At 52.1% G+C, this 17364-nt stretch overlaps 2 protein-coding genes across 2 annotated transcripts in view; one reads left to right on the plus strand and one right to left on the minus strand.

The window, feature by feature from the left end:
* Window positions 1-17364, plus strand: part of LOC126036843 (electroneutral sodium bicarbonate exchanger 1-like) — a 720476-nt gene that overhangs the window by 475057 nt on the left and 228055 nt on the right. The window lies entirely within an intron of this gene.
* Window positions 170-13136, minus strand: LOC126036853 (electroneutral sodium bicarbonate exchanger 1-like; the record flags this gene model as incomplete). Its single annotated transcript, XM_049797065.1, has 22 exons — window positions 13046-13136; window positions 12194-12340; window positions 11593-11728; window positions 11216-11376; window positions 10100-10285; window positions 9903-9991; window positions 9624-9781; window positions 9158-9245; window positions 8506-8652; window positions 8242-8333; window positions 7734-7908; window positions 7464-7597; window positions 6681-6926; window positions 6471-6576; window positions 5393-5554; window positions 4555-4668; window positions 4055-4216; window positions 3191-3442; window positions 2309-2377; window positions 1592-1765; window positions 1349-1492; window positions 170-235 (listed from the first exon to the last, which is right to left on the minus strand). Coding segments are annotated over exons 2-22 (2979 nt in total), but the record flags the coding sequence as incomplete, so codon positions are not given.

Below are 17364 nucleotides of genomic sequence, written 5' to 3' on the forward strand. Positions count from 1 at the left end.
TTACATGCCACGGTCCACAATGCCTGTTCCCAGGGACAGGCCGTTTGCTCAGCCTTGCCGGCCAAAGCGTGGGAAAAGCGTAGGCGTGCGCCGTCGCTTGCAGAGTAGCACGGTCACGTTCACGTGCAATCCTTTACCTTTTTCCTCCCTGGATTCAAAGGGTTTCTGTCTTCAAAGTGAGAGCCTTCCATACGGTCATTTGTGACATTTCATCCAGGATAACAATCTCAGAAGGATCAGTCCTGCAATAAATATTTTACACAGCAATCCGTGATTATGGGAACTGATGCCACCAAGAGCATTAGCATCAGCAAGAGGAACAGCGGAGCCCCGAGAATCAAAGCTCCGCATAAGTGTGGGGGATTTTGCTGGATGAGGAGTTTTGGGAGGCAAGCCCGGGAGCTGCAGAGCAACAGCTCTGTGCAAAGGCTCTTGCTGGGGCTTAGCCCCGGTCCAGGTTCCTAAGCCACTGCTCGTACAGATCACGCCTGCAACTCCTCATGTGTTAAGTATGAGGATCTCCAGCTACCGTAAAGGCACTGATGAGGCAAGGTTTGAGGGTCAAACGCGAGTGCTGCAGCCACTCTGCTTGCGGTCAGAGCCCTGCAATCACTTCCTGCAGCCCTGCCCCCAAATTTGGTTTTCCCACCAAGCTGCCTGCTGGTTTCTGTGGGATGCCCCACAAAGAGGCAAGTGGAGAAAACTCTGCCAAACACCTTCAAGCTAATCTTGCCGGGGGTCCTGGCGCTTGGTGGAGCTTTACCTGTCACTGCTTTGCTTTGGGATATCCACATCACTGGTCTTCCCCACGTTCAGCTGAACTGAACTTGCAGCAGCAGCAGCTTCCATCACCCTCCTGGACTCCTGATGTAAAAAAGGGACAAATCACGTTCTCTGTCTTTGATCAAAGTGGAGATAAGCTGAATGCCCAGCACAAACTTAGCAGTCTGCCCTCCGCTTCTGCCCCTTGGCAGCTATAGGTATTAGTGCAGCAGGGAAGAAACCGTTCACTCCAAAGATTTCGGGGCAGGGGGACTGTGTGTTCAAAACACGATTATGAGCAAATCTTGCCAGCAGCAGCAGCAACAGCATCATCATCATCATCATCTAATAATAATCATCATAATGATAATGACCTTTGTGAAAAACGACTCGTTTTAAAAATTACACCTGTATTCAAGCGTTCAGCTCACTGCTACTTGAGGAAACAAAGGTTACAAAAGTTACAGGCTATTGGGATCTATTTCGATTGAGTGCTGATCTTCCCCCAACATTTCCAGACAAGCTGTAAGAGAAACAGGCAATCTCACAGCCACACGGAGATGTCCAGCCCCGAGGACACAGCAAGCCTTACCTCTTCTTCTTCTCCGGCTTCATTTCTGGCATCGTCCAACTTCTTCTTCCTTTCTGGCATAAGGTCATCCAGAAAGCTGAGCTCTCGCTTTGAGAAGCAGAAATCCATCGCTTTCCGGACAAAGACGAGAGCCAAAACCTTCATGAATAAGAGGGAAGATGCGGTGAGCTCAGAGACGATGCCACCTCTCACTCCAACACTGCAAACACCCCGCTGCTGAGCGGTGGCAGCTCTTACCATCATGGGAAAGATGATGGCGGCACGGGACACCTTGATGGTCCAGAGCAGGACGAGGCAGGTCAGCTGGATCGCCGTGAAGAAATGCACCTTTCGCAAGGGCACGTGCCGCAGGTAGATGAAATCCGGCTGGTGTTTCGCCGGCATCCAAAACAGCTTCAAGCGATCAAAGAACTGCGAAATAAAAGGGAAAGGTTGCCACCTTGGGACTGCGGCAAGTTTCTGGCCCTCTCGAGACGTGGAGGCACTTTGCAGCATCTCGCTTGCCGTCAGAAATCCTGGATCCCACCGCATTCCTCCTGGGAGCAGCACCCATTTTCCCTTCGCTCCATCTATAAACCGGCTTGGCCCTGAGAGCTGCCCACCAAACGGCAACTATTCCATGCCATTCCATTATTAGCATTTCTCGGCCCACTGAATCCCCCCGCGAGGATTTCCACCAGTGGTAGAAACTGCCTTCCCTTTGCACCAAATTCCCCCGCTTTTCACGTAACCAAACACTGACCTGCCCTAAACCCTGCAACAGAGAGCGCTGAACTTGCCTGGTCCTCCCAGCCCCATATACCTCCTGTACCTCCACCAATCTCTTTTTTACACAAAAGAGTTTCATTGCTTGCTCTGCGAGAAGTTTTTCCCATGCCACTGCTTTTTTCCCTGCTGCTACAGAGACAAAATACCAGGGAGCCAACATGCTGCACGCTGTAAAAGAGTCCGTACCTGAATTCCTCTGAGTGACGACACACCCATGTAGAGAAAGACGCCATAAAGCACAGGCATTGGTATAAACTGGGGGGGGGGAAGAAAAAAAAAAAGTAAGAATGCAATCGTTTCTTTTTCTGTATTGCATTTTCAGTATTACCACCCTCTTCCACAGGCACTGCCTAAAATTGCTTGAAGCTTTCCAGCTTCCATTCAGGCTTAGAGATGGGTCAGATTTTAACCATTTTTTTGCCATTTTGTGCGCACGAGTGAGCTAAGGCTCTGCTTTAGGCTGAACTTGGGAGTTACCTCTCCTCAGAATAATCCTATTTTCCAGAAAGGTTGGAGGAAAACAGGCGATTTCACCCGTGCTACCCTATGCCGCATTCTCTGGCGGTAGAAGAAACACTTCTGCCTATTCTTGGGGCAACAGGCAAAGGCCACAGGCCTCCTTTTAGCCTAGAGACAAGATTACTTTGTGGGAGGAACGTTCAAGGAAGCCCACGGGGATGACCTCAGTGTGTTTAGCTCCTGGGAACGGCTGCTCCCGGGCATTTGGGGAGCAAATTGCAGCCAGTAAAGGGCTGCCTGTTTGAAAGACAGCAGATGTGCTGGTCTGAATATGCTCAACTGTAACCCATAAACATGGGCGGGCCTGAAAGACACCCAAAAATTCAAGCAGTTGCGTTGCTTGCTCGCCTCGAGCACACCAAACGGGGGCCTGAAGGGCTGCAAAGCCTAACCGAGGCTGGTTCCCACCGTGGGTCAAGCCCCAAGGGTTGGGATCACCTCCTCCTCCTCCGCTCCACAACTAACTACTCAGGCCTGCAGAGAGGGGACTGTTTTGCTGTAACCTCCAACAAGCTCGCGGTTGTTGGGTGGTTTGCATTTTCCTCTCACCTTTAACACAGAAGTGAAGAAGACGGAGCAGCCCATGAGCACAAAGATCAGCAAGCCAGTGACTCTCTGCTCTCGTATCCCCAGAAACTTGGGTTGTTCTCCTGGAGCTGAGCAGTCAGACTCTACTTTGAGGCTATTCACGTGGGTGATGGACAGGACGGTCGCAGCCACAAACCAGGGCAGCCCCATCACAGAGCACACCCCGAGCATCACGGCCACCACAAAAAGGTCCAGGTGGTACCCGCATCCTTTCTGCAGGCAGGAAAACAAGAAACAGAGCATCCCATAGCACAAGAGCAAGGATAACGTCGCAAGTCAGACTCAAACCCTGCTCGAGCACAAGTCAACTTCTTCAGAATTCAAAACAAGAAATGGAAACAAGCAAGCGTGTATGCAGGCTTTGCACAAGCACGTGGCATGAAAATCTGGCAGGAGTTCAGAAACAATGGATATGCAGAGCTTGTGCGATAAATACTTCTCCAAAATACAACAACCCACAACCCAAAACCACCAAACCATTTTTTCTACTCACAAAGAAAACTGTACCACTTGGATGGAAGGTGTGACTCTGAGTTATCCCTGGCAGCGCATCAAAACAATTCATTCCCCACACCTGCTGCTGCTGCCATTTTAAAACAAAAACGCACTTCTCTATTGCTCCAAGATTAATTTGCTCCTCCAAAAGGTTGCTCATCTGAACTGCCCTGTCACTTGCTCCCTGCATCATCGTTAATCCAGGAGAGCATCCTGCCACGCAGCCTGACCTTGTCCCAAACCAATGCCTTCAGAAAGCATCGGGAATAAGAGCTTCTCCCCAGACCTGCAGCCCAGAAGGGGCTGGGGTCATCCCTCACAGGCCCTTACCTTCAGCTTGTGCTCCTTCCTGTTCACAATAACAGCACTGATCTGCTGGTCCATAAATATCAAGATGGTGCAGAGCAGAGCTGGGATGAGCGCAGCCAACACCGTCCACCAAGGGTTGGGTCCTATGGGGTTGATGAACCACCCACGGTCGTCTCTGGTAGGCTGCAACAAAGCCCACGCATCAGCATCGTCTCCCAGCCCAGGCACTCCACTGGCTTTCATTTTCCCCTCCCTCCCTGTGTCAGAGCACCTCCCAGCCCTGGCTTCATGTCCCCCTCTCCCGGGGGCTTCAGCAGTGCCAGTCTCCTCTTTGCAAGCACCTCTAGATACTTCCCCTGTAGGTATCTAGTTTTGGGGCCATCTTCTCGTTTCCAGGAGGAAGCAAGGCACTTGGAGGTGGAAGAGGAGATGGTCACACCACCAGCATCTCCTCCAGACTCAGCCCTGCCCTGCCCCGGCATCACCTTGTGGCACCCCCACGTGCCAAAACATCCCGTTACCTTGAACGCATGGGGGACCTGGAGCTTCGGCGATGGGATCCCAACCACAAAGTCAAGGAGCACCATGATGACGATGGTGAGGAAAACAGCAAAGTCGCTCACTGTGGACCGTACCTGGGGCGAGAAACCAGAGGTGAGAGGGGCATGGCAAACAGGGCCGTAACGCGAGATGCAAGAGTTGCAGACATCCACAACATTAAGGCTGCTTAACCAAATCCCACCACCCCTCTGAGCACATGCAGCCTGATCCCTTGCTTAGATACTGCTGCTGTGTTTGTCCCTGTGAGATCTGGGGTCAGACAATAAAAAAAGCTTAATTAGGCGGACAAGGGTTGGTTTAAGTCAAAACCTAAAAATAATAATAATAATATTAAAAATAAGAAAACACATGTCTGACACTACAGCTACACTCACAGCTACAATGGCAACAAGGCACTGAGGCATCCTTTAGTCCTCAAAAGGAAGCTCCTCATTCGAATCTACTTTCCGCTCGAGCACATAATGCACAGAAGGTAGGGAAAAAATCCCCCAACCCCAACCCCCAAAACTTTGGGAAACCTGACTTCCTACTACCTGAGGAGAAAAAAAAATAAAAATAAAATAAATCAACCCCCCAAAATCTTCAATCTGGGGCAGGTCACGAGGCATGTGGGAAATGCTACGATGATTTTGCACTCATGGAAATGAGTGCGGGACATCCAAGCTCTTGGAGAGCTTGGCCTGCAAGGCCAACGTTTCCCAGCTTGACCAAGGCAGGGCAAATACTGCTTAGTGCTCCAGGAAAGCCATTTTGGGAAATGAGTGTGGAGATGGACACTGGCCACCATCTTCTACTTACTCTGGTTGGAAAGTAGCGGCTGGTTTTAAACTTCTTCAAGAAGCTTGACAGGGCAAAGGTGGCGAAGAAGAGGATGCAGCACCAGAAGAACACGTCAGGGGTGTAGGGGCCGTCGCGTCCACAGGCAGGTCCTTGAAACTCCCCACGCAAATACCGACATTCCTGGAGAAACAGAGCGTCAGGACACAAAGGCAGTGCACGTGCGGCAGGGAAACCTCGCATAGCTAGGGGGTTTTGAGGATCTTGGTCCAAGATCCACGACCCTGTAACTGCTCCTGCCAATAGAGATTTATATTTAATGAGCAGCAGCAGCTGAACAAGTGACACATTGAACTACACAGCGGAGAAATGAGATGTGAGGGGACACCATACCACGCACCCTTGGCACATCCTCTGCCTGCCATTCGAGCAATCGTGGCTAAAGAAGACACCAGAGGGGAAGGAAACACTGGAAACTCTTGGGGATAGAGAGAGAGGGAAGAGGGAAGGAGGGCTAAAGACAACCATGGTAGGAAAGGAGGAGAAGAGACAGATCGTCCCTCCCCAGGGGAGGTCTTGCAGAACCTGGCCAAGAGGGGATGAAGGCCACCATAAGAGCCTGCTGCCCTAGGCCCGGGCTCTGCTTCCGGCAACAACAGCCTGAGAGGCTGCTCAGACAAGCAAATTTATGCACGTACCTACAGACAGCACTGAACGAGAAAGCAAGGCCTGGAGTTACTAGGAACCCATTAAGGAGGCCAGCTACTACCTTTCAAGCATGAACTTAAGTCCTACAACTTCTACAATAATCAAACCACCCACTACTTAACCTTCCTCCCAGTCAGAAATACTGTCCTGCAACAGGCTTGACGGGGACACTTGCTACCCACAACGTTGGGGTAGACTGGACAAGGTGGACTCTCCTCCCCAGGACCAAGCGGCTTAAAACCACACGCTACATTTAGGCAAGGACTTTTCCGAGCAGCACTAGCACAGTTTGAAGCCCATCATTCCCTGAAGGGCTCTGACTTTTGCACCAGGCAAATGCCCCTGGACCCCATGGACGCGGCACGAGGAAGCAGTGGCTCGGGGCACTTACGGTCACCGTGAGGTTTTCCCAGGCGATGCCAGACACGTTGATCTTGTTGCTCGCCCAGAAACGCAGCGTTTCGTTGCTGGGATGGGTCGGTGCCTCACACTTACAGCTGGGAGGAGAGAAGCCAAGACAGGGGTAAGGGAAAGGTGATGGAGGTGCAGCCCGGAGCTCCTGCCAAGGGGCAGCAGCTTTCTCAGGGGGAAAAAAACCCACTAGTAGCTGGTGAGGAAGTCCAGCTTGCTGTGCATGTGCACAGGGTAGGTGTCTCGCAGGTGACTCAGCTTCTCCAGAGCCTCGTAGATGAAGATGATGCAGATGAGGGAGGCAAAGGCTTCTTCCGTGAAGCGGGTGACGTAGCACACCAAACAGCTGGCGTCGGTGGCCACCAGCACTATGCACAAGAAGGCGGTCCACAGCCCAATGCACGCCCGCAGAGACAGATAGGAGAGCGTGTATTCCCTGGGAAAGCAGAATGAAACAAAGGCTGGAAAGGCCAGCAAGAGGCCCTGAGCCATGCCTGCCTTTGGGGAAAACGGGGAGCAATTTTGGAGCGTGTCAAGGCTGCGGATGGGAAATGCAGTTTCCATGTACTACTACAGAGAGCCTCGGGGCTGTGGTGCAGGGTGTAGACCCACAGCAGGAGAGGCCAATTATTTAGTTACCACTGTTTAACACGGATCTCGTGTTAACACCTTGGAGGCTGCTTGAGGTCAGGTCCCTCTTGGGCCAGGTGATGTTCTCCCACATCACCCTGACGCCCTAACACTGAAACCAGCTGGGTTTGCACCCAGTCACCTGCTGCCAGCAAGCTGGGGCTTAATAATAAACCTTATGGCAATAAGGGTGGTTTATCTCCCATCAAAGCCATCGCAACAAAAGGACTGTCACTAAAATCTAGCAACTACCCCTAAGAAAAAGAAAAGAAAAGCATCTTTTCTCCATCACTGCCCCCTTCTGAAGGCTCTCGCAGCACCCAGCTGCGGCAGCCTGCCTTACTTGCAGAATTTGTAGAGGATCTTCTCAAACACCAGGACGGGTCCGGTGCTGCCGAGGATGGTGAGAGGTTGGCCGGCAAAGAGGCAATACACCACGCCGGCCATGGACGCGCCCAGCAGCGACTCCATGGCACTCTGTCCGGGGAAGAGAGGCGGCCGTGAGTAAATAAATCGTTAGGGAGAAACAAAAACCAAAGCCGGTTCACTGCAGCAGGGACTTTGGCCTGAGTTTTACCCTCCCCCATCCCCCCCAACAGAGAGAGGTGCTCACTATGTGGCCATTGGTCGCCTCCCCCAGCAGTCCCCCAAAGGTGATGACAGGGGACATGCAGGCACAGTAGAGGAAGAGGAAGGACGCCAGGCACTGCAGGCTCAGACCATCCCGGAAGTCGCTCCAGAACCACGGGGCTTTCCGCTTCACGTCCAGGGTCAAACCTCCAAAGAGCCTGCAGGAAGGAAAAAGAAGAGAGTCTGTTCTCTTGGAGGAACACGTCGACTTTGCTTTGCTGCAGAAGGGCAATCACAAGCATAGAGTAACTTTCGTGGCTAAAAAGAAGCACTCTCCTTCAGCCCAAATCAAGAAAACCTGCGTGCAACGGTGATGGTTGGGGCTGAGCCCAGCTGCCCAGATCTCCCCCCTGCCCAGCCCAGGGGACCAAGCTGGCAATGTGGAGCCCCTTCACTGAACCAGCTAACCCCAAAGACCTGCTAGAAGGGAAGGTGCATGCTCAGATTTGAGAGGCAAACAGAAAAAAACCCCAAACTATTACAGCTCCCACCTTCCCGTCCGCTGCAGTTCAGGCCCACTGTGTTTCTCCAGCGTGCTGTGAGAAGCACTGTCATCAAGAGCTCCTGGCATCTTCCTTTTTTCCTGTTAAAATGGAAGTGAGATAAAGCTATGGACTTGTAACCACTGGCTTGTTTTGCTTCTGGTCTGGCTCTGTGACTGTGTCAGAGTGGGACCTTGTGAATTTGGGCCCCTGAACAGCATCCCCAGCCATCCTGCCCATCCCCCTCATGCCTCCCGCCGATGTGGCACCCACCTGCGAAGGGACGTTTTTCGGGGGCTCGATTCGGATTGATGGATCCCACTCTCCTGGCGGCAAGACCGTGACCTGATCCAGAAACTCGTCGATGCCAGCCACGAGGTCAGCCCCGTTCTTGGCTTTATAGGCAACGTCACGGAAAACCTGCCAATAGAAGACAACCTGGTGAGAGGACAACCCAGCTCGGATGTCCTAACCAGTGCAATAAGCTCTTGGCTAAACGCAAGGCTTTTTCACCAAAATTCCCTGCTGGAAAGGGCAGGAAATATTCCCCCAAAAGGAAAAATCTGCGCATCACGGCACTTGTAATCATCTCCCCCACGAGGCCCCCGTCCCCCATGGCACACCATACCCTTCTGCTTAAAGAGCAAGAGAAGTTTTACTGGCCCTGGCAATGCCACCACTGGGGACAGCGTGCTGGGGACCCCGGCGAGAAGGATGAGGTGCAGGATGCACCCCGGGCGGGATTTCAGCCTCCAGGATGTGGGGTGATGCAAATCTGCGTGTTTGCTTTGGGGTGAGAAAGAGGGCTGGGCTATTTGGAGAGCTGCGGGCAGCTGGGACAGCAAATCCTCTTCCTCACTACTTCAGAGACAGGGAGAGCTGAAGAAAGGCAAAAATGACCCGGAGCTATCTCATCTTGTCGCACCTCATCCGTCATGATAGTGGCCATGGACCTGCCGATCTCATGGTACTGATGGGCTTTTCCTTCTGGTCCAAGCAAAACAAACAGGAACCTGGGCAAGAAAAACAAAATGAGAGAGAGAAGAAGGTGTCTTTGCTCCAAGAGCACCCAAGGAAAGCCCTGGCAGCTCCCAGCCCAGAGCGTGGCTCAAGACGGGACACGTAGGCTCAGCGATGCCGCGATGAATTTGAAATTCTTCAAAACAGACGGCAAATGTAATTTGGGGGCCAACTTTCATTACAATTGGCCGATGGGTTTAAAAGCTACAGCAGGGAATGGAGAAATGAAGGCGAGGAGACGTGGGTGGGGGAAACGTGCTTGCTCCCCCTCCCACTAGCCTTGTTCCCTTGGGACACCAAACTGATGCCTGCAACTTGATGTTTGGTTGGGTATCTTTTTTACGGAAGAATTTTGCGCTTCTCATTCGCACCTTGTTGGGATGGGAACTTCCGTCATGCCTGAGAGGAGGACAGCCGGGCTCAGGCGGACAAATGCCACGATGGGCTGGTGAAGGAAATCCAGCTCTCCTACGAGCACGTTGGATGCTTCAGCCCCGGTGGGAATTTTCTTCATCAAGTGCAGCTCCGCCTGGGCACGACAAGCGATTTTCAGGCAATTACCCCAAAAGCAAAGCCCACAGCGCTCTGCAGCACACTCTGCAAGAGCAAATCTGGCCCTAAAGGCGTTAAGAAAGCTACGAGTGTCTCACCTTGCTTAAATCCATAGCTCTGCTCTCACGGGTCACCCCATCTTTAGCTTCCGCAGCGGTGGGAGAAGGACAAGGGGTGATTGTTTGGGCTGGTAGGAAAAAGAAAGACACTCAGAAAGATGGACAAGGAGCAACTGGGACGCTTCTCCTTTGCCTGGGCAAGTCTAATGGGGCCACAGCCCTGCAGAAACCCTCACCTGGCTTGTAGAGGAGGTGCAGGTCCGACTGCCTCTTGCTCACATCAGCAAACGAGCAGACAGCGGGGAGAAGGTTGGTTGTCTTCTCGTTCTGATGGTGGTGCTTCCTCAGAAGGACTTCTCGAACTTGCGCCCGCACGTGCTCGTCAAACTCCGTGGACTGTTCTTGCTGGGCCAGGATCATATCTGAGGATGGCAAAGGGAAACAAAGCCATCAGAGCAGAAACCCCAACAAGTCCCGACCCCCAAAGCCCCCAGGGAAGGCTGTGCCACACAGGCTGCACCCTAATGCCCGCTCAGCCTTGCATAGCAAGGCCTTTTAATAATGTTCAGCCTTTGCAGTGAAAACGAGAATTTTCTTTTGCTAAGAAACATCATCCAAGTGCTTATTCATCATTCCGCTAAGATAAATATTTCCCATTCTAAATAATGCAATTTTCTTGCCCGACCTGGCCTTTCTGACTCTACACGTTTACCCAAATTATAAGCAATCTATAGCACAGACGTTCCCAGTTTCCCGTGCTGATCGAGTGCAATTTGCTGAGCCCAGGGAGAAACATGCTAAGAACGGCTCCGACTTCTCCAGCCCTTGAAAGGGCTGAATGGAGACCTGCTGCCAGTCAAAGATAACTTCTCCAAAGTGGCTTTTGCAATTAACTTCAAGTATCTTCCCCACAGAAATACACTGCTTGGTCATCGCCAGAGAAACTCTGCCTTAAAACTCTTAAATGCTGGATGTTAAGGCAAAAGTAAAACAAAGAATGCGAGGAAACAGCTTGTAAGAAATAGTTCCTTTAAGGTGGTTCAGCTCTTACGCAGACTCCGTATTTCTAAGAGCAGCCTGCTAAGCCCTGACACACGCTCCTTTTTGGCTGCAGAATATTCTCTAGTGGCTTCTCCAACTCCACAAACTGCTTTCAAAAGGACCCCATATTGGAATAAAAAAACAGTGCGACTGTTGCACGCCCAGTCTACATCCAAAAACAGCTCATCAGAAAAACACAGTGGCACTTCTGGAAAAGGACGTGCCATTGGGGCAGGGTTTGATTTGGGAGTGAAGAGCACCGTGGCGAGCTGAGCTCGGCCATTCCCGGAGAGATGCAGTGCCCACGGTACCTGCAATCTCTTCGATGCTGTTGGCACAAACGTCCAGCAGCACCGACCCATTGCTGATGCAGCTCCTCAGCTCGGAGAGGCTGTGCAAGGACAGCGTGCCAACATAGGGCTTGCTCCAGCGCTCGCCGCCATCTTCCACGTCCTCCTCAAACTTCAGCCACCTGCGGACATCGGGTGCGATCAGCCCCATTGCACGAAAACAGCCCCAGCTCTGCAGCCCCTTTGACAGAGCCACGGGGTGGCAAGAGGAGAAGGCTCCTCGTGCCGCCACCTGCAGCTGCAAAAGCTTCGCGTCCTGGAGAGGAGAAAGCAGAGCCCACGGGCGCTGCCAGTGCGGGGACTCCTCTCCCACCGCAGCCAAAGCAGCAGGGATTTACCTTGCCGTTTCCTTCCACTCGGCATCTCGGCCCTCTTTTACACAGATCTCATCCAGCTCGGAGAACAAGTGGTGAGGGATGTGCTGCTCGTCCTCCTTGGTCCTGAGAATGAACTGCACCCGCTGGGACGGGGAGCCTGGGGGCAGAAGGCAAAGACCCATCCCGTTACTGCGCCTGAACACAGCTTGTCACCCTCACGTGCAAAGTGGCCATCAGCACCAGTGCAGCCATAAACACTGGGCTGGCCCCTCTCCTCTGCGTCTCTCTGGGCTTGCACAGAGCCGTGAAGAAGGAGAAGCATCTGGTCCACCTCTGCATAAGGATGGGCTGCTTTCCTTCCCCACATTGCCATTTTTAAAGCCAGGATCCCTCTAAGGAAGACGAGCCTAAACCCATTATGCATTTAACTGCACTTAAAAAAACAAAAAAAAAAGAAAAAAAAAAGAAAAAAAAAAAAAGAAAGTAAAACTTGGGAAAAAGAGGGTGTTGCTCAATAAGGCCACTTTCCCTCGGAAGAACAGCAACTCACTCAAACTAGCCACGGGGACGTGCTTGCAGAAGGCCCCAGTGCCCACGTTGCCCCCAGTTTAGCGAATGCCGCGGTGGGACTTACAGTGGTAGCCCTGCTCTGTCGGGGCAGACTCCTTCTCCCGTTCCCCTTCCCGATGCTTCTGGCTGTGGCGTCGGTGATGCCGGTGGCTCTGCCTAACCAGTGGCATCTGCGCGCCCACGTACAGGGTCCGGTGGCCTGCGAAAAAGCAGCGTTTTTTGCAGCGCTCTCGGCATTGCGGCAATAGTTGAGGTGGCCGGTGCCTTGCTAAGCCACGGTTCAATCCCAGGAGCAACGCCAGCTTCCCTTAATGTTATTTTCACTGGACGTCCTTTTTTCCAAGCCTATTTTACTCGAGCTTTGCAACAACACAGCAACAACAAGTGTTGGCTCCGGGTCATCTAAAAGTGCCCTGAAAGTATCGGACCTCTTCTCAAATTCCAGCTTCGGCTGGACAACACTCAGACTTGCTCATTAAGCAGCAACACGAGCTAATTATTTTCAAAAGCTCTGTATGGCACGAGGCGACAAGAGACGATCAAATCAGTCCCATTGCAATGAACTCCAGAACAAAAAAAGAAAATCACAGCCCCGTGTCTGCAGCCCTGAAATGATTCTCCTGACCTCTCCAAGCCAGGAGCAACCTCTGCGAGAAAAAAAGCCGTGAATTATCAAGCCCCGTGGCTACAACTCACACCGTGGCCTCCCGGGAGGCTTTTTCCCTCCGTTTAAAAAGCCATAATAGTAAAAAATGTGACAATAACTGTGTTGCTTTATTGAGAAGCGCGGCACGTTTCGCTGCACATGATTTGACACCCAACAAGGCACACTGGAGAGACTTTGTGCAATGGGAAAACGCGCTGGGCTAGTGGCTCCTCCACCAGGATCTCAGCAGAGACTCACCTTCCAACTCCTCCTTCTCATAGCAAATACTGACAGCGTTGCTCCTTCTTCCCCGGTCAATCACTGCCTCCTCGTCATGTCTCTGTTTAGCAATGACAAGAAGGGAAAAGTTGGGGCTGGGGGTGGAGAGCTCCCTTACGTCCTCCCAGACATCACCCACCCCTGCATCCACGCGAGTCCACGAGCCATCACGCCTCTGCGTGCCTCCTCCTCCTTCAGGCACAGCCCTAAAACCACGGACTTGTAGGAGGTTTTTCTTCCCATACGCAAATAAAACAGCCCATAACATCACCTGTACTGTATAACACGAGAGTCTGGACGTATTTAATACAGCAGGAGAGGGATGAGTGTTTCAGACAAAAAAAAACCCCACCTCCCGCTTTGTTCTTGAGGTTCCTGTCTAAAAAAGTGATTTCCAAAATGGAAAAAAAAACCCCAACCCACAAAACTGCACTTTTGAGCCCCGGCCGCGCTACCTGTAACTCTTCCAGAAGTGTCATTTTGTAACGCCCGTTTGGGTTCATCCTCACGTCAGTCACTGGGTTTTGGGGACAACTGAACCTCCAGGTCAGTCAGGGGCCCGATTCCCCAGGGACTGATGGAGTAGCCCTCACGGGAGGAGCTAAGTGGCACCCAGTGTGCACCAACTCCAGAGACACAATAGGGACCATTATGAAATCACAAGCTATGATGCGGATCCAGGCAGCTATTTAAAGCCACGCACCCCTAGACCCTTCCCGCTTGGAAAACTTAGTGCCTGGGCAGAAGCCAGCTCTGCTTTGAGCAAAAACTCTCCAGAATAGAGAACATTCCTGCATGAGAGGTGTCAGGCTCAAAAGTGTGCAGAAAGAAAACCCTTCACAGGCTCGTTCACCCTCCTGAGAGGCAAAGCCCATTAGCAGCATCATGTTTTCTCTCTTTTTCTTTCTAACAGTAGAGCTGAAGCTCTAGCATCCTGAGGATAACAAGAGGTACAAATACGGTAAGGAAAAAGAATATCTTATTGGATCAATGGGTAGATTCAGAAAAAAACCCTGCTACACAGTAGTTTATCCTGACTGCTAGCTAGAACCGAGAAGACTGTTTTTTCCACTTGGGTCAACAGTTCCGGTGAAACATACTACCTGTCTAGGACGGCTGCATCTGAGGAACAAGAATTAGTTATTTGCAATACAAGGAATGAGTCATTTTGTGTCATGATATTCATCAGACTGCACAGAGAAACAAGAGACAAATGCATTTTAATACCCATGTGTTGTGTTACGTTTTAACCACTTAACATTCCCCAAGAGCTCAAGAAGACAGAGCAGAAAGACAGGAGACAGGTGAAAGCCTAGAGCGCCAGCTAGACGGAATGAAAGACCCTCTTCCTTCTCTGAAGCTTCAGCAAGGCTTCCTTCACCTGCTTGTTCCTCCGACTGTCAATGACGGGGTTCAAACTGGGGCTGACGAGACTGTAGAAAAGGGAAAGAACTTTCTCCCTCCCAGAGGAGTTACCGCTCCCGGGCCCCGCGTACACGAAGATGGCGTTTCCATAAAAGACACCCACCACGGTCGGGTGGGAGCCACACGTGGAGGTGGTTTCGTGCCATCCTGGCACAGAGCGGATGCGCAGATCGGTGGCCAGGCTGTCCAGGGAGCAAATCAGGATTAAGGCTAAAGGCAAGAGGAAGAAGCACACACAAACAGCAAAGATCAGGACTTTATTGGCAGGAGCGGCAGGGCAGGCCAGCTTTGAGACAGCAAGAATTTCACAGGAGAAGTGGACAACCTCGCAGGGGCCACAGAAAGGCAGGTGTAAAGCCAGAGAGGCTTGCAGTGTACCAAATACGAACGCCAAAGCCCACAGAAATGTGGCAAGGGTGAGGCGCAGCCTCCAGATCACGATGAGGGCATAGCGCGGGGGACGGCAGATTGCCACGTAGCGAACATGAGACATGACGGCCAGCAGCACGCACGCTGTAAGTGCAAAGATTAAATAAAGATGGCTCTGTGCCCCACACCCAGCAAAGGAGGGGGTTCTGCCTTGTCCAAGGAGGCTCCTTAGCATATGGGGGACATTGCTGGAGGCGTAGCAGATGTCCGCGATGGAGAGGTGGCAGAGGAAGAAGTACATGGGGCTGTGGAGGCAGTAGTCCGGGCAGATAAGCAGAAAGACAAGTGCGTTTCCCATCAGAGTGGCAGAGCAGAGGGCAGAGAAAAGGCCAAAGAGGCAGCGCTGCAGGGCTGGGGTGCTGCAGAACCCCAGGAGGACGAATTCTGTGACCGTCGTTTCATTCTGCACGCTGTGCTGGAGGTGAGGCAGCACAAACTGCGACCACGGAGATCTGGAAGCGAAGGAGCAAGGAAAAGGAAAGAAAAAGGAGAGTTTTCCTAAGAATGTCAGGTCCTTTACTCTTTACGCTGCAGCTCCCTTCTCCCCGTTTTTCCCTCTGACTCCAGTGAAAGGTGCGTACTACCCTCCCCACGCTGAGCGACGTACATCTGAATTGCAAGCTCCAATCTCTCGGCAAACTTTGAGCAGTTTGACCAATCTCGCACAACTTTGCTGCCTAGCTTGCCCTTGAAGTCTTTCTTTTCCTGGGTTGGTTTTGGGGTTTTTTTTGCAGGGGGTGGGGAGGGGCAGGGTATGGTTTGGCTGTTGGAGGAGATAAAATGATGAAGATTGCAGGTGTCGATTAAGGTGAAGTCAGAACAACTTCAAAGCAGCTATTTTAAATTAAGTCCATATTAAAAGGAATGCACAGTTCACAGAATAATTCCAGTTTTACCATTAAACCAACCAGCATTTCCAAGCCACTGCTGTGTCCTCTTTACCTTCGTGAAATGCATTCCTACTGAATCCTGCAGTTGCTTGATCCAACTCCCCTATCCCAGCTACTGCAGGTCCGGGAAGGTCAGGCAGAACGTCACCTTGGTTCCTGCTGTGCAGCTGCTTGCCCTTACCAGTTTCGCAGGGTGCTGGTCAAGGTCCCTGGGCATCCCCTGGCACTTGTCTCCACGCGGCTCTCTGGTCTCCAAGATCTTCCGCCACTTCCAGGATATTTCCTCCAGCCAGGATCTTCACCTTTTCCTTCCTGGGTCCCTTGCTTCTCTTCAAGATCCCTTCTTCTTTCTGGGAACCCTTCTTTTTGACACCACCTCTTCTTTCTGGAACCCCACGCCCCCAGTTTTCCTAATCTGTCTATGTGAGCAGTACAATGCCTGATCAGCCTCCAAATTAAGGCTTCTCTCTCCTAGCTCTTTACTAACTGTAGGATTCGGGACACGCCACTTTTGATTATTCCAGGTGTTACCCAAATTTACAACCAGCCCACGCTGGCTGCGTGTAGCAAGAAGCAGGCTTCTGCTTGACAGCTCAGAACTCAGTTTCAGACATTCACACGCACAGACCTTGCCGCACACGTGCACCCAGTCACGTGTTGCCTGGTAACCTTCACAGTTTGAGCCGGTTTTTTGTCTACGGCCGGGCTTCAGAGGCAGGGCATGGCCACAGAAGCGCATTCCCCCCGTCAGTCTGTGAAGTGAGCAAGGGAGAGTCAATACTTGTCTGGTGAGCCTCATACCCAGGCAATGTGGTCGAGCCCTCTCCTGTGACAGCCCTGGCAAAAGCCACAGCAGGGTGCTCCCTTGCCTCTGCCTAGGTCACTGGGCTTCCCCTGCCTGCCATTGCTCCTTTGTCCTCCTCTGCGTTTGTGGAGATGAACCTTTAACCACACAACCTAACACCTACAACACCGGGAAAAAGAGAGGCTGCAGAGGGTCCAACGGGGAAGGTCGCCGATGTAGAATGCTCTTTGTGAGAGGCAGCACACCCAGCTCACCTCCTTGCTCCTGAGCTGCTCTATCGGAAGCACTGCGTGCAGGACGCTCTGTTCAACAGGCTGTGTCTGTATCTGACTGCCTTGTCCTTGCTACAGCACCATGTGCTGGGGGAACGCCACGGAGAGCAAGGAGGACGCTCTTTCCCCAGGAGCAACGGAGGGTGCTCAGCTGAGTGCTGCTGCAGGGGCCAAAGTGGGGCAGGCAGGCAGGGAGGGGAACGTAGGAACGAGGGAGCTGGCAGTAACCGGCCAGTCTGGGAGATGCCCGAGAAGCTCGAGAACCCTGTAAGCACAGGACGAGCTTAGAGGAGGTTCAACGTGAGGCCCTGTGGTTAACCATCCCCTCCAGATCTGGACCTTCTCCGGTTCCCGAGTTACCGTGCAGTTTCACAGCCTGGTGCAGAGATCCTGACTGGGAGATCACTGTACCTCCAGGAGTTAGGGATCCACCTAACAGTTACCCTGAGCGGGTGCAGGTCTGTGCTGCGCTGTACG

This window comes from Accipiter gentilis, unplaced genomic scaffold (genome assembly GCF_929443795.1).
Source record: "Accipiter gentilis unplaced genomic scaffold, bAccGen1.1, whole genome shotgun sequence".
Lineage (NCBI taxonomy): Eukaryota > Metazoa > Chordata > Aves > Accipitriformes > Accipitridae > Astur > Astur gentilis.